The sequence below is a fragment of the Drosophila suzukii genome, chromosome 3, assembly GCF_043229965.1.
Source record: "Drosophila suzukii chromosome 3, CBGP_Dsuzu_IsoJpt1.0, whole genome shotgun sequence".
NCBI lineage: Eukaryota > Metazoa > Arthropoda > Insecta > Diptera > Drosophilidae > Drosophila > Drosophila suzukii.
Genome location: NC_092082.1, coordinates 84,512,203 through 84,527,571, shown reverse-complemented (window position 1 = coordinate 84,527,571; position 15,369 = coordinate 84,512,203). Strand labels below are relative to the sequence as shown.

The 15,369-nt window shown below is 42.2% G+C and overlaps 3 protein-coding genes across 6 annotated transcripts; 1 reads left to right on the top strand and 2 right to left on the bottom strand.

The window, feature by feature from the left end:
- The first annotated feature begins 170 nt into the window (after positions 1–170).
- Positions 171–15,345, top strand: Npl4 (nuclear protein localization 4). Of its 2 annotated transcripts, none has more exons than XM_017077388.4 (8): positions 171–282; positions 1,567–1,800; positions 1,864–2,021; positions 2,092–2,620; positions 2,682–2,880; positions 2,942–3,102; positions 14,425–14,840; positions 14,911–15,345. In XM_017077388.4, the coding sequence occupies exons 1-8, from the start codon at positions 193–195 to the stop codon at positions 15,068–15,070; spliced, it is 1,947 nt and encodes a 648-aa protein (XP_016932877.4). In that variant the 5' UTR covers positions 171–192; the 3' UTR covers positions 15,071–15,345. The 2 variants fall into 2 exon arrangements, with proteins under 2 accessions (XP_016932877.4, XP_016932876.3); XM_017077387.4 differs by lacking the exon at positions 171–282 and adding an exon at positions 1,275–1,490.
- LOC108012106 (tripartite motif-containing protein 72) lies at positions 4,073–7,048 on the bottom strand. 3 transcript variants are annotated; one of them, XM_017077385.4, is made up of 2 exons: positions 5,358–7,048; positions 5,042–5,293 (listed from the first exon to the last, which is right to left on the bottom strand). In XM_017077385.4, the coding sequence occupies exons 1-2, from the start codon at positions 6,933–6,935 to the stop codon at positions 5,267–5,269; spliced, it is 1,605 nt and encodes a 534-aa protein (XP_016932874.4). In that variant the 5' UTR covers positions 6,936–7,048; the 3' UTR covers positions 5,042–5,266. The 3 variants fall into 3 exon arrangements, with proteins under 3 accessions (XP_036674226.3, XP_016932874.4, XP_016932875.4); XM_017077386.4 differs by having other exon boundaries at positions 5,042–5,290; XM_036818331.3 differs by having other exon boundaries at positions 4,073–6,946.
- Positions 11,655–12,554, bottom strand: LOC108012110 (putative uncharacterized protein DDB_G0291608). Its single transcript, XM_017077392.4, has one exon. It carries the CDS (start codon positions 12,156–12,158, stop codon positions 11,709–11,711), a length of 450 nt encoding a protein of 149 aa, XP_016932881.4. The 5' UTR covers positions 12,159–12,554; the 3' UTR covers positions 11,655–11,708.
- Positions 15,346–15,369: the final 24 nt, after the last annotated feature.

Genomic DNA, 15,369 nt, shown 5'->3' with positions numbered 1-15,369 from the left:
TTAAGACTATGTTAAAGTAGGGCTTAGATATATCAACAACATGTTGGAATCGAAACATTTAAAATCGGTTGATTTTCATTTTTCAAATAGCGCGCGTTCCATTTATCGATAACCTCGGATGTTCAGCTATCGGTATAAATTTCAGCAGGGAAATTATCGATATCGACTACCCGCCAAACATCGATAACACCGATGGCAACGATGGTGGTATCGAAGTTTGTCCACCTCTATTGGCTGTGCGAAAGAGACAGAGACAAAATTACAATGCCAAATGACAAAATTGTAAGTAAATTGTTGATAACAAATTGAAAAGTGCATTTTAAGTGATGACTACAAGGATGATGTGATTGTGCAGTGATTGTAAAGCAATTGAGCATCTGTACGTCCATAAGTGCACCTTTAAAAAGCCGGCAAACAAAGTCGGTGTCCCCGTCCGCTGGCGTTTGTTGTTGTTGCATTATATATGGCAAATATAATTAAAGACCGTTTTAGCCGGCATAAGTTCTGGATAAAATATGTGTGACATCTATTTGGATGCCCTTCCGGAGTTGTACTACCGCCCGAAGTCTTGTAATGGGGCTAAAAGTGCAGGCGGTGAAATTAGCTGGTACCATGACTTGTAGATTTTCGATTGCAGTCTAGGCGAAAAAGTGGACTGGGGGGTTTTGTGGGGTTTTTAAGACAAGACCCTACCTGAAACCCAAATAAATTATTAACTGCTATTGAAAAGTGAATGCGACCGGGGAAATGCATTTAAGTGCTGCACCTGGTAAATGCGGAAATACAGAAGTGTCTGGCCAATACTACAATTTATATGTGAAGGGGTGTTGCACTGAGAGAAATATCTACATACTAAATTTTCTCGAAGATTGTTAAAAATTTGTTGTTCCTTTAAAGGTATATAAACTGTTTTCTAAAATTAATATAAAATAAAATGAAATTTACTGAACTTTTTTGATTATATTTTTCATACTTACAAGAGTAGTTTCCTTCCTGTTGCAAAAGTTAAAACAATATATAACATATACATAAAACAAATTAACGTTGTTCATGTAAATACATCGGTTTGTATTTGTTGAGCGCCCAAGATCCCAAGCAAAATCAATTCATACATATATTTAGTTCTTTTTTGTGTGCTAAGTGATCTCTTTTAACTATGCACTCATTTTGGCAACGAATTGCAATTGTTTTTATTGCGATGCCAACTAAATTTCACAGTCAAGTTCGCGCCTTCATGACGTACAGTCCGAAACACTAAGCAAAAAGCCTTTCAGGCTCATAGCTACACTTGACAACCCCCCCACCCAAGCCACCCACCACCCACTGAACCACCCTTTGAACCACCCACTCAACCGCCCACCCAGTGACCCGTCCAGAAAGTCCAGAAAATGGCCTGTGCACCACTGCTGCTCGAGCAATTCATCTACAAGAAGCGCAATTTCGCCTACGCCTTTGTGCGCCATCGTCTGTTTGTGTTATGCAAACAATCGGTTGGACCAGCAATTCAATTATTCACCAGCCCCCAACTAATTAACGTTTTTTTTATTATTTATTATTACATTTCAGCTAATTCGCGTTCAGTCGGCGGAGGGCATCAAACGCATCGAGATCTCGCCCAAGTCGAATCTGAAGCATCTGTATGACAGCGTTCAGAATGCCCTGAAGGTGGATGGATTTGGGCTCTTCAAGGAGCGCAACTTTCTCACAGAGCTGCAGGCCAGTGGAACCCAGCTGGTGGGAACGTCCTTGAAGCATGGCGACATGGTCTACTTAAAACAGATGGCTGGCACATCGTCTCGCGTGAGTTTACCCTTTTAAAAAGATCTATCTTGGGACTAACAAGGGTATCCAAACTGATTTCAGCGCACCAGTACCACTGTCCTGGAAAGTCAGCTCTTCAAGAGCAGCAGCAACAGCAATTCAAGCAGTGCTCGTCCATCCATCAACGTGGTCGAAGATGAAGTGGACCAAACTCTGAGCAAGGCGGATGGCACCATCAAGCGGGAACGCGATAGCAAGCTGTAAGCTTTGGCTCTTGGATGTTTTAATGGTTAAATTAGAATTAAACTAAACAATCAATGTATGTTGTAGGTGCCATCACAATGCCAACGGCCGCTGTGTCCACTGCTCCGCCCTGGAGCCCTACGACGAATCCTATCTGAAGGAGCAGAACATCAAGCACTTGTCCTTCCACTCGTACATACGCAAGCAGACCTCTGGCATGGACCAGGGCAAGTACTTTGTCTTTGACGACATCAATTGCCGTATCAAGCCAGGATGCCGCGAGCATCCGCCATGGCCCAAGGGTATCTGCTCCAAGTGCCAGCCGTCGGCCATCACGCTAAACCGTCAGACATATCGGCACGTGGATAACGTCATGTTCGAGAACACCAAGATCGTGGAGCGCTTCCTTAACTACTGGCGCACAACAGGCCACCAGCGCATGGGATATCTATATGGCACATACGAGCAGCACACTGATGTCCCGCTGGGCATTCGAGCCAAGGTGGCAGCCATCTACGAGCCGCCACAGGAGTCCACAAGGGATTCGATCAACATCCAGCCGGATGAGGGAGCCGATGATGTGGATGCCGTGGCCGCTGCGCTGGGTCTGAAGAAGGTGAGCTATTACTTCCCAAAAACCTACTTTATACTAAAACTGATTTTTGTGTTTTCCGCAGATTGGTTGGATTTTCACTGATCTCATCACAGAAGATGCGAGTGTCGGCACTGTCAAACAGATCCGCGGCATCGAGTCGCACTTCATTACGGCCCAGGAGTGCATCACAGCCGGCGAACTGCAGAATCGCCACCCAAATCCGTGTAAATACGCCTCCAATGGTGTCTTTGGCTCAAAGTTCGTGACAATTTGTGTGACGGGTAAGGTTCTGGTAATGTTATTTTTAACAAAGTTATTAAATTTTGTATTTTTGCCCTTTAGGAGATAAAACCAAACAAGTGCACATGGAAGGCTATGCGGTCTCGGCTCAGTGCATGGCTCTGGTGCGTGACAACTGTCTGATACCCACTAAGGATGCGCCTGAGCTGGGCTACGTGCGAGAATCTACAGACAAGCAGTATGTTCCAGATGTCTTCTATAAGGTAAGTGTTGTTAAATGTCCAAAACCTTATTTTTGTGATACAAGAGCATTCCCAAGTTCGAAAGCTCTGGTCTTTATAGCAAGCTGTTAGGCTTATATATGTTCTTATGCTCCAAGAACTTTAACAATGATAATTTCCCTTGAAAATAAATTTAGATAGTGGGCAACCTTTATTGAATTACGTTCACATTTACACATACATCTTCCATATTTAGACATCAATTGAATTGGGGGTTTATTTGGGTGGTTACAAGCAAAGAAAATCTGAGTTTTATTACCAGGCCAATTAAACATTTTACATTTAACATTAAGAGGCTTACATTCTCTAATTAGTGGTTTTAATTTATTAAACAATCGAATTAGTTTTAGGTTCCTTTCTTCTTCTTGGTTTGTACTTCTCATCATTGCTCTGGGTTCTCCTTCAGAATTTCATTTCTAGTATCGTATACCTAGGACATTTACACATCGATGCACATTTCTGACACATTGTTATATTATTATATTATATTTTTAATTATTTAAATAATTAGCCCCTTGAGCAACTGCCAACCGATCACAATGATCATTCTAAAACATTTTACTACATTCTATCCGTTCTATCTAATGCATTTTTAATGTCGATATAAGATTTGATTTTATTTTCCTAATTCCTAAAATAAAACTTGTGTCAAATATATTTGGTAACTAATTTCGTTCTTAAATGATATTTTCATTGCTAAATTAAGTTAAAATTTAATAAAATTACTACGTCTTTTTAATGTGAAATACTTTAATTAAAATTTATATTCCTACTAATTTATGTTGGAAAATTATAACAAAATTTTGATTTATTCTTTCCGAACAAATTGTTAAATTTAAATTTAAATTTAAATACTTATTCTTTTTTGTTGCTACTTTGGCTTAATATATCGACTTGATTCCCTTAATTTTTTTTCGGATGGCTATTCTTGGCGTTTAATTTTTAATCCATCACAAGCAGAGCCTTGATTATGATCACACAAAATGCATATGTAGACATCGAAAAACCATCTTATTATCTAATTTGGCTAACAGATATATACTGAATTGACCACATTTATTAATCAGTTGTTTATTTTGATTTCACCTGTTTCTTTGTTTGAATGACGAGCTTATCAAGATTTTTTAAATGGTTCCATATATAACATCTTATAGTTATGAATTCATATGGATTTTTCGCGTTTACTTTATATTTATTTTATTGTAGCTATTTATCTAGATCCAGGTAACGTCGTAGCGCTCAAACACATTTCACGTGTTTTTTAGTTCTAACCCTACACTTAATTACTCTTAATTAATTTACCAAGGTTAGTTACAATTTCCACCTTGTCCGTTGAATTCGAAATTTTTATAGGTCATTGAAAGTCCCTCTTTTTGTTTTATAAATAGCATCCAAAACTTTTGTTCGATTTGTAAATTGTTTATAAAAATTCTTTGCCTGTTAAAAAAAAATTGTATTCTGTTATTGACTATAATTGTATGCGTTGTCAAAAAAAACGTTGTCCATATTTGACGATAAGGAGTGGGGAGTTTATTTGTACAAAAAATCGTACCAAGATCAGTAGACGTGTGTATACCAAGAATTGTATAGATATATCGGGGAGCGTTGTACATTTACGATTACGATTACATTTAAAGTGTGTGGGGAGCTTTTAGTTGGTGGTTTAGTGTTCAGTGTATTTTGAAGAGGACTTGGCTTTATCGGTTGGAATGGTACTCGCCGCAGTTCCGGATGATACTTCTAACTGCTGGGCGTCCCAGGGCATTGCCACTGGCCGCAATCCGGTCCACCAGTTCGATGCCCTGGACTATGTTTGCAAAGATGGCCGTAAAGGAGCGCATCTCGTTGAGGATCAGCCGGAACTGGCTGCCCACGAAGCCACTCCTGTCCTGTCGCCGCTGTCCCCTACGCATGCCAACCGTTCCCCGATATGGTGGTAATCCCGTATCGTCCGGCAGGAAGTATCGATCCTCGAAGGCCGAGTGGCCTCCGCGTCCGTTGTGCGACTCAAAGTCGCCGGTGATGATGCTCTCGCCTCCCCAGGCCTGGAAGATGCTGCAGCCCCGATAGCCGTAGCCCCGGTCATGCCGCACCAGCGCCCCAAAGTTCTCCGCCATCCGGGGAGCGGCATCCGATCTCACCTCGATTAGTACCCGTCCGGCCAGTTGGCCTGCTATTTCCATGTCCAGAAAGTAGATGGGATAACAGTGAACGGAGGGCTGCCGGACAATGCTTACCGGGGAATAGAGAGTGCCATCCTGGTGATAGTCCTGGTTCTGCTGGCTGAAGATCTGCGGCTGCTGCTGCTGCCACCACTGCTCCTCCCAGTTGGCCCAGGAGGCATCCGGTTGGACCATTTGGTAGTATGGTTGCTGTACATACTGCTGCATCTGCCACTGCTGCTGCTCCTGCCACACCCTTTCGCGATATTGTTCCACCATGCGGAAGTGCTCCATGTCCAGAACATATGTGGTGGTCTGCTGCGGCGCCGTGGAGTTGCCTTGCAGCGAGGAGAAGGTGCTCTGACTGTTGCTATTACTGCTGCTCGGCGAGGAGGAGGAGCCCGAGCCGGAACCGGAGGAACCATCCTCTGCTTGGCGGCTAAGTGCCCGATTCTGATCCAGTTCGACGTGCTGCATGTGAAGCCTGACCTCTGCATCTCGCTGGCGGTGATTAAAACGCGGTGGCACCACCGCTCGTCGGGATTGCGGCAGCAACTCGGCATCCGGCGGCGGAGTCCTGGGGCGTGTGGGCATTATCAAGCGCTGCATTTCGCTCCAGTAAGCAAACACACAGTAATTGGTGAGGATGAGCGCCCGCGGTGGTTCTACATTGGCTGGAACGACCCCGGGCCGGGGATCCCTGCGCAGCCGCATGAGCCTGTCGTTGAGACGCTCGAAATCCAGGACTTGCATGCCGTTCTCCTGGACTGCAGCCCGCATCCGGCACTGGAAGTGCACCTCCGCCAACTGGCCCTCAAACTTGCGCCGCTGCTGTACCAACTGGCTGAGCAGCTGCATCATTTTGGCTCCCGTGAGACTGCCGGCGGTTCGACTCAAATCCAGTTCGGCGCGCTGATGCCAACCCACCATTTTGGCCGACACCATGGAGGGCTGGTGCTCCAAAATCACTCGCTTTATATGCAACTGGACGTGATAGCAGGCTTCGCACAGCTCGCGAAATAAAATCATTTCACGAGTGGCCAACTCGGAGGATTGAACAACAGTGCGCTTGATCTTGGCCAGCTCCAAGGTGAGCAGCTGGCGGAGCACATCATGGTAGTCCAACTGGCGGACCATGCGATGTTCCCGATGCATTGGAACATCGGAGCAGGCGCGACATAGCAATCGCTCGCAATTGTGACACCATGTGGAGTTCGGCATGGCATGGATGAAACAGTGCTCGGCGCTGCTGGCCAAAAAGCTGTCCACGCAGATCTGGTCCAACCAGTTGTCCGAAAGGGAGTCCTTGGATTCCTCGCCAGAAACTTCAATGGTTCCGCTGCTGCTGTTCTTCTTGGAGAAATCCAACATGGCCCTACCCAAAACCAAGGCGGGCAGCTCACGGAGCAGAAACATGATGGCCAAGGATTCAGGCAGCTTGTAGCCCTCCAACTTCGTGCAAACTCCGCACAGATAACAAATGCACTCGGTGGACTCCTGGACGGTGCTCCTGGACACGCACTCCTCACAGAAGCTATGCTGGCACACCAGCTCCTTGGGCAGCAGCCCGGTGGCCAGATTAAATGGCCGACGACACAGTCCGCAGCTCAGCAGAGATTCCAGCTCCTTGGGCACCTGGATAGACGACTCCATCTTTTTTAGTACTACAAAATTAGAAAATTCGACCTAAATTATTCGGTTTTTGGGGTGAACTTGCTCCTAGGTGTTCCTACTTCTATGAATGTACTTTTATGTCTGGAATGCTTAAACACACAACTGACATTTGCCAAACCACTTTGCCAGGAGTTCTATGATTATGTTTTGTTTGAGATCTCAGATTAATCTCAAGTGCTTCGGTTATTTCTGTTAAAAAGAGGTTAAGTGGCTTTTAAAATTTAAATAAATTTCCCAACTGTTCCTAAGCGAAGCAAAAATAACCCACCCTAAACACTTCCAGTTTAATTTGCGGTCTACCACAAATCATCAACAGATGTCTTCAACTTTGTTTGCACTTGTGTAGCTCGTTCAGCTTATGCACAATAAATAAATAAGCCAACTAAGCGAAATTGAAAAGTTCTTGATACAACAGAAAGAAACATGCCAGGAAACAAGACCTTTTCACCTACTTTTAAAATATTTGTCATCTCATTATTAAGTAACTTTCCTGGATTCCTTTTCTTGATTCCTGAGTTTTAATCCACAAAAAAAACTTTGTAATTTTCAAATTGTTTATTCTTCGAGTTGATTGTGATTAACCTTTCACTCACATTTCGGAAGATATCATCCTACCATTTCATGTTAGTTGGGCCATAAGATTCTGGCCTAATTCCTTGAGAAAGTTTTTTGCCGTGCGGCAGTTATTGCGACTTTGTTCTAAGCTGTGTAATCAAACTTTGTTTGGCCCAGGACACCCGAGAGCAGGAACCCCAATTTGAAGAGTAACAAGCGGTTTTCGGGGGTCAAGTGAAAGCGCCCATGGCAACGAACAAAAGTCTGGTCAAAAGGAAATAGCATCGAATTCGGACAAAATGTTGACCAAAAGCCAAAACTTTGTGGGCAAGAAACATGCATGTGCTATTTATGTTGGATATTTTGGCTTACGTTTCACTGTCCAAATAGCCCGGAACTAGGTTAAACAAATTAATTAATATTCAATCGAAGTAATTGCGACGGCTGCTGAGCCTGATTTTGCACAAATAATTAGTCTGATTGGGTAAAGTTAGGAACTTTAGTTCAGTTTGTTTATAGATCGTTGGGGATGGAATATATTTAAACCTCTTCTTGTAATTTGTTCCGGAAATATTAGGAAATGTGAGAAAATTATAGGTATAACTTGTTGTCATAAAATGATTTTTCTTTTTGATGATATATAATACATATGTATGTACTTTTGTATCTCAGTATAAAAATGACTTTACTTTTTTGTTATAGCTTAAGAAAAATTGTGCATATCATAACTATAATATTTTCGAGGAATCCCATATCACATGTCGAATGAAACCCCTTCTTTTTCTGAGCAATTTGTTTGGCATGCAGAACAAATAAAAAACGGTTGGCAAACATTGTTGAAAAATGAGCTCTGAAGTGACCTTCTGTATGTCTTTTCTCTTTTTTTTTGTCATGGTGTTATATGTAGTACACCTGCTCAAACTGAAGGCTTCAAACGGTTCACTTCTTTTTTTGTCCATCCCGGATTCTATTTTCTTCCATTTCATTGGACAGCAAGAAACACGTTTCTGGCATTCTTTACGCCTATTTTGTTTTCTGTTTATTATTCACTTTTGGCTGTATGTCTGACATTTACTTTCTCCACTTTCTCTACACTTCCTTCCCCCTTTTGTTCTCCAATTATGCAAATGTTTTAAGCTGTCTGCGAATTTAGCAGGCTCCCAGCAATTACAGGGGAAGTCCCTTTTTGCATATGGCATATAAAAAATGTTGCCTACTTTTTGGGGTCTTTTTCGGGAATATGAATCTGTCTTTTTTTTGACACTTTTTGCCATTGAAGCAAGTGCTTAAATTGAGCAAATAAATTCCTTGACAGTCCTGGGCATAAATTCATATTTATTACAATTGTTTTGTACACCCGAAAAGTTGTGCTTAGAATGAAAAATGTACGAAATGTGCGCGAATTCGTTTGGGTAATTGTTTACAACGCCTGGAAATTAAGTTGACAATATGCCACAGTCTATTCATGACAATTTTTGAAGATGAGACAATTGGGTGTTTTTAAAATAGGGTACAAGAAAAGCCATTTAAAGCCAACGAAAGACAAATGACAGATTTCTGTGGTTCTTGGTCGGTTGGTTTACCTTACTTGCTTTTGTAATAAATTACCCGCTCGACTTCTGTCAGTATTATTCAGGCTTAAGCCACATTTGGCCACGTTTACACCTTGAATGTCTTAATTAGTGCGCCTAACAAATGTTATTGTTAAATTCCATTTGTAGAGGTATATTCTGTAGTAGGAGTCGTATTCCTTTTTGTTTTCCCTATTTTTATAAGCCTGCGTAATTGGATAAGTTTTTCTGAAACTTAGTTGCCATCAAATGTCAATTGTGGCAATTAGTGGGGATAAAGAATGAAATGGTTGACGTTTTAAAAGGCTATTTATACACGCCACGTGGGCTAATAATCACCCAGATTAAATCTGCTTTTCATAGAGTATGAGTAATTCTGCAATTATACCCTTTTAATAAGGATTTTGGGGGTATACTAAACAGCTTAATTTGTACATTACCAGGAAAAATGTATCTACTCTCCCTGATTTATTTATACAAATTGCCAGGCTGTGTTGCCATACATTTTTAACAGGCCTGTTGCACATTTCGATGTTTGTCGGGTTTTCACCCAAGGGATTTCCCCCTGAAATCGCCTTTTGTCTGAAAACAGGTTATATGGTCTCGTGGATGTCTACTTATTTATAACACATGTCGAAGCCTTTCGTTTAGCACATGCAATTCCCAAATGAAATTAAAAGTTTTCCACGCCCGGAAAAGCTCATGGCTTATATTTTATGCAATTGCCAGCCGCCTGAGCGAATATTGCGGCTTAATGAATTCCCAGTAAACTTAAATGTAAATGAACTTGGTCAGTCTTATTGAAAAATACTTTATAGTGGAATCAATTCCATGAAATAAGCACTCATATGTTCCGTGATTCAGCGTACTTGTCTCTGTAAATTATTGAGAATTTCAGATGTCTCTCAATCAATTTTCACAACTGCGTCAGCGAATTCAGGCCAAGCATTCGGCTGAAAAAAAAAAAATCATAAAAAGTGGCGAAGGCAAATCTGCGAATCGATAACAATTTGCGGCCTGGTTTGGCCCACTTCCTTCTCCTTGGGCTCATTGTCAGTGCCATTGGACATTGGACATTGGCCTGGCTTTTCGCTTTTATGCCGGGCAATAAATTTTTATTGCGTGCCTGTGTGTCACCTTCGATGGACAGAGGATATAATGGCAGGAGGTCTCTATTCCCGGACCATGCCGCAGAAATCCCCTTTGCTAATTGCCATAAGCGGACTAGGACTAAGGACTGAGGCCACAGGACAATAATTGGTTCCCCCGTTTTAATGGCAGTGCAAACGTGCTGTGAATTTCCCAGCCATATGGTCAAGTGTGCGATTCATTTTCATATTCGCCAGGAAGTTGGTAGGGAGCTCTGCGGTTGATACACTTTATTTGAATAACAGCCTGGGTTAGATTTCTTTGGGACTCGATTTCAACTTTTTACTTCCCAGGCTTACTTATTGCTGCATTTTCTAGAAAGTTAGCCCAGGCTAAAAGCAATTATAGTTGAATTAGTTATTTTTAAATTGCATTTTAATCGGCTAAATTATAACAGCTGGCTATACACCTCTATCTTTAAATTTGATTTTAAATTTTAGATTTCAGTAATGCTGTATAAAAAAGCTCATACTGACATTTTTCAAAGAATCAATTATATTTTCTTAGCACAAGAATTTATATGAAGAGTACATATTAAAATCACAGCAGCAAGCAAATTGCTTTCCTGGATGCCGTTGAAAATAGATCAAAGAAGCTGAACAAAATGCTATGCCATTGTCTTAATATGCCTTTATAAACTAGCCATTTTCACAGGGAGCGGGAAAGCAAGTTCTTTCCATCAGAAATCATTTGGACAATTTAACAAACGTTGCTCATCTTTTACACGCGTTGCGAGTAGAGTTGACAAATAATTAGCATACTTTTGCGGGAAATCGACCTTTTTTGATTGATGGCCCTTGGCCCCGCTGGCCAAAAGCCTTCCGCCAGCCTTCAATCATGCAAATTAACCTTCAGCATGTCAAATCATGTGCTAATCAAAGCGAAACTTTGATGGATGCCAAATGGAATGTTTCGAATCTGTGGCGAATAAGTGTGGCTAAGGGTCTGCATCCGTTGAGATATGATAATGAATCTACTGATTAAATATATCGTGATTGGAGAGATCTAAGCACCTTTAAAAAACAATTTAATATTTTATTTGTAAAAACAAGACCACAAAACAGAAACAATAACAGTGGTTGAGTTGTGGAAAATAAAATTTTTGGGATATTTAATAAATTTATTATTTTTAGTTTTGTTTTAATATTTTATAAAGTCCAAATGAGTTCTTAGTTTTTATTTTACTTATTATTTATTTATTTATATAATTATTTGGTAATTATTTTTAAAATTAATGTTTAAAACACTTGAATCTTACCATTAGATATATGTTTTATTCCTCAAAATTTGCGTTCATTACAAATATTATTTAGTATACGTTTCACTTTAAAATCCACAGGAACTTTATTGTTTTTGTTTCTTATTGTTTTATATATATAGTTTGTGTTCGTTTCATAGTTTCTAACTTGAAAATGCATCAAAAAATATTTAATTGTTCGGTGTTTATTGTTTTGATATTTGTACACTTGCACTTTTGCTACTTTTGGGTGCACTTGCAGGAGGTGAAAGCTTTGAATATTTTACTTTCACTCCTTGGACTGATTTTTTTTTTGATGTTCGCTGTTTGAAGTTTGTGCTTCTGGCACGCAGAATGTTTGGGCTCCTTGTTTGCCTGCACTTCCTGTTGGGACAAGTCCCCTGGTTGCTGTTGCTGCTGCTGATGTTGCTGCTGTTGCTGTTGCTGTTGCTGCTGCTGGTGCTCGTGTTGCTGCTGCTGTATCTGTTGCTGGTGCTGCTGCAGTAGCTGTTGCTGTTGCAGACGCGATTTGAACGCTGCATTGCTAAGCTGCCAGCTGCTGGAGGAGGCTCTCAGCGGCGATGGCTTCGTGTGCTGCTGCTGGTAACTGGGCGCCGCACTGGCCAATCCCGCCGAGCTCTCGGCGCTGTTCGAGGAGAGTGTCGAGGAGGCTACCGCCGTCCAGAACATGGTGACCTAGCTGGCTAATGATTCTGAGCATCGGATGGGGCGACTCCTCCTTCAAACCAGGCATGTTAGCCAAAAAAAAAAAGCAAATAGCTATGTAGATGGGTGTATTTTCGGAACACAAAAATAACAACCGAGGATAACGCGTGCCGTTTGACTTTCGGAGCAACTCAAAGTTGGGCTCGTCCTGCCCCGTTTCGCGATTTGTTGGCAAATGCAGCCTCGGCTCGCCAGGAGGTGGCTTTTATAGTCCTGTGAGAGAGCTTGCAAAGCTCTGGGTGTCCTGGCTCTCCCCGCGTGGCTTCCAATGTCAATGTCAAGCTGTTTTTCCTCTCGCCTAACAGTCGTTTTATGCTCCACAGGGCATGCAAATATTTTTGCACACAACTCTGCAACCCACTTGCATTTTCTGTCTCTGCAATTGGGCTTTCAAAACGAAATGATACTCCATTTGGTTTTCGGCAACGAGAACACATGGTGTAATTAGTTTGTTAAGTCAATTGAAATGCAACTAGTTATTACCTGCTACTAAAACTTAAATCTTGATTAGACCTGACTTAGTTAGTTTTAATTAAGCTTGAAGGTGAAGACTTCTGAATGTATGATTACCATCTGGAGTTTTCTTTATTTTAAGTGTATTAGCCCCTTGAAGGCATTGAGAAAATTCACGATTCTTTTGTTGAAAGCGGTTAGATCCACTTGAGGATCCCGAGTTTACCTTAGGAAATCAATTAAAAGTTGATATGCATTTTGTTAGTGTCATGTGGACTTCGATGTGCCTTGATTCAGAGTTCCGAATAAATAGCTTTTTACACTTATAGATTACGGCCTCTGATATATTACCTTAATAGAGCTTGGTTTTCTAAAAGGTGGAATTTTTAATTAGTCCTAGTTGATTAAAAATCCGACCCACAGTTTCACCCCTTTTACCTAGGACAACATGTTTGCCCACCGGGTGGAAATTCATTTTTGGTATTATCAATAATAGGATTAGGTTCTTTGATGTCAAACTCCCAACACAATGTCTTTAATTTGCAGGTTCAGTTCATTTGCATTGTGTCGAACATCCCATCAGATTTAACTCCATTTTCAATTGTCCGGCATCCCAGTTGATAATTGACAAAAGATAGCCGACACATCCCATGGATGTTGTGGATTGGGGGAAAGTTTGTTTCAATTGAATTTAAGCTGCAAATTCGATTTGCCACCGCTGACGCAAACGGAAGCGGAAACTTGTAATGCAACAAGTTTTGAGTGGTTTGCCGTAGTTTAACATGGTTAAAGGAGCCAGAAGGTCCTGGTCCAATATCCTGCTCAACCTCTATTATGTACGTTCATTGATTTTGTTTGACCAGCTTCTGCTCCACCAGGTATCCCAGGAATTTCGCCGACGTCGATGGGGTGTGTCTGTTTTCTGGACTCCGGGAGCTAATTAACTTATGCATGCGATGCGTGCTATTTCATTCCAATTGAATGCACTGGCATCGAGTAGAAAGTGTTGCCATGCGGACTCCTCCGCGGTTTAAAACGCCCCCATTTTGACCAAACAGCGGACACGAAACACTGGTTAATTGCGTTTGTCGCGAAACTGAAATCATAAAGCCAAAGGGGCGTGGAATGTCCATGTCCTGTGTCTTTTTCCACCCCCCCCCCCTTTTTTTTAATAATGAAATTTTAACATAGTGCTGCAGGCATTTTTGGATTCTCTAGTGAAATTGATGAAAATGCAATTTGTCATTCGCCCACTTTGTTTGCTGAAATTTTACATTAATCATGGAATGGAAACTTTCATTTTAATTTCGAAAGATCGGAAAAACCATATATTTTAATCAACTTATGTTAATATGCATACAAAATACGTTTTTATTTCGACTAAAGCATATAAATACAATTCAATCAGGGGATTCCCGGAACAAGGTTTCATTTAAGCAGCATGCTTTCAGGCTTTTCTGGCTCACTGAGAACTGGGCTTCTGTCTTGAGTAGTGGATCCAGGCGACCCTGATTGGGCCAAGACCGAAGACAAGTGCCGCCGGCCTTCAGGGATGTGGGCAAGGTCATTGCCGAGCTAACAGGTTGCCCACCAGCGAGCTTTTAGAGAGACAGAGACTGAAATGGGGTAACAAAAGAGAGCAAATCAGACGTCAGCAAGTGTTTTTTTTCGCCCCCGATGTGATGTAGGTCACTGGGCCAAGACTGGCTGGGTTAATCCTAGTTAAGGCCCTAATAACCTGTTAAATTCCGCTCTTGTTTTTCCGACCACCATCCAGGAGAAGGACCAGTACGGCAACGAGGTGCAGCGACTGGCTCGCCCCCTGCCCGTGGAGTATCTGCTGGTGGATGTGCCCGCCTCCACTCCGCTGCAACCCATTTACACCTTCACCGAGTACGACAAGCGGCAGCAATTCCCCATCGAGAACCGATACATCGACGGCCACCTGCAGGACTTCAATGCCCTCAGCTGCTATCTGTCCGCCTGGGGCGACGAGGAGTTCCTCGAGGCCATCTCCGACTTCCACCTGCTGGTCTACCTGTACAAGATGGACATGCTGCCGCTGCGCCAGCACATGGGTCCGCTGCTGGAGGCGGTGCGCACCAAGAATCCCAACCAGGCGGAGCAGTTCAAGATCGAGGATGTGTGGAAGCTGCTCGAGTCGCTGATCCAGGCCAGTTCCGGGGGCAGTGGGTGAGTTTTCGTTGATTATTATGCTTAACTAATAGAGTATCTAATTGAATTGTTTCCCCTCTTTTTTCAGAGGCACCACCAGCTATCCCAGCGGCGGGGCATCAGCCAATGCAGGAAATGCTGGCTCGGAGGCCATGGACCTGGACGCCAACACCTGGACGTGCAACCACTGCACCTTCATCAATCGCGGCGAGCTCACGTCCTGCGAGATCTGCTCGCTACCGAGATAAGAATCCCCGACTTGAAAATTCCACGATTTACAGCAGCAGCCTAGATGAACCATTCGAAATTCCGGTGTGAAACAAACTAAAGATTCAATCATACTTACTTATAGCAGCGGCTGGAAGACATGGGTGTCCCTCGAACACACACATACACATGCACACTTAGAGGCGAATGTCGCGCATTCTCTATATGTAATCCTTGTGTAAGAATTTTATAAAATAAAACAAACAGAAGGAAGGAAAATTTAATTTATTTTTAAATAAATTTCAATTGTTGTGCACGTTTCTTGTGGTTTTCGTTTTTT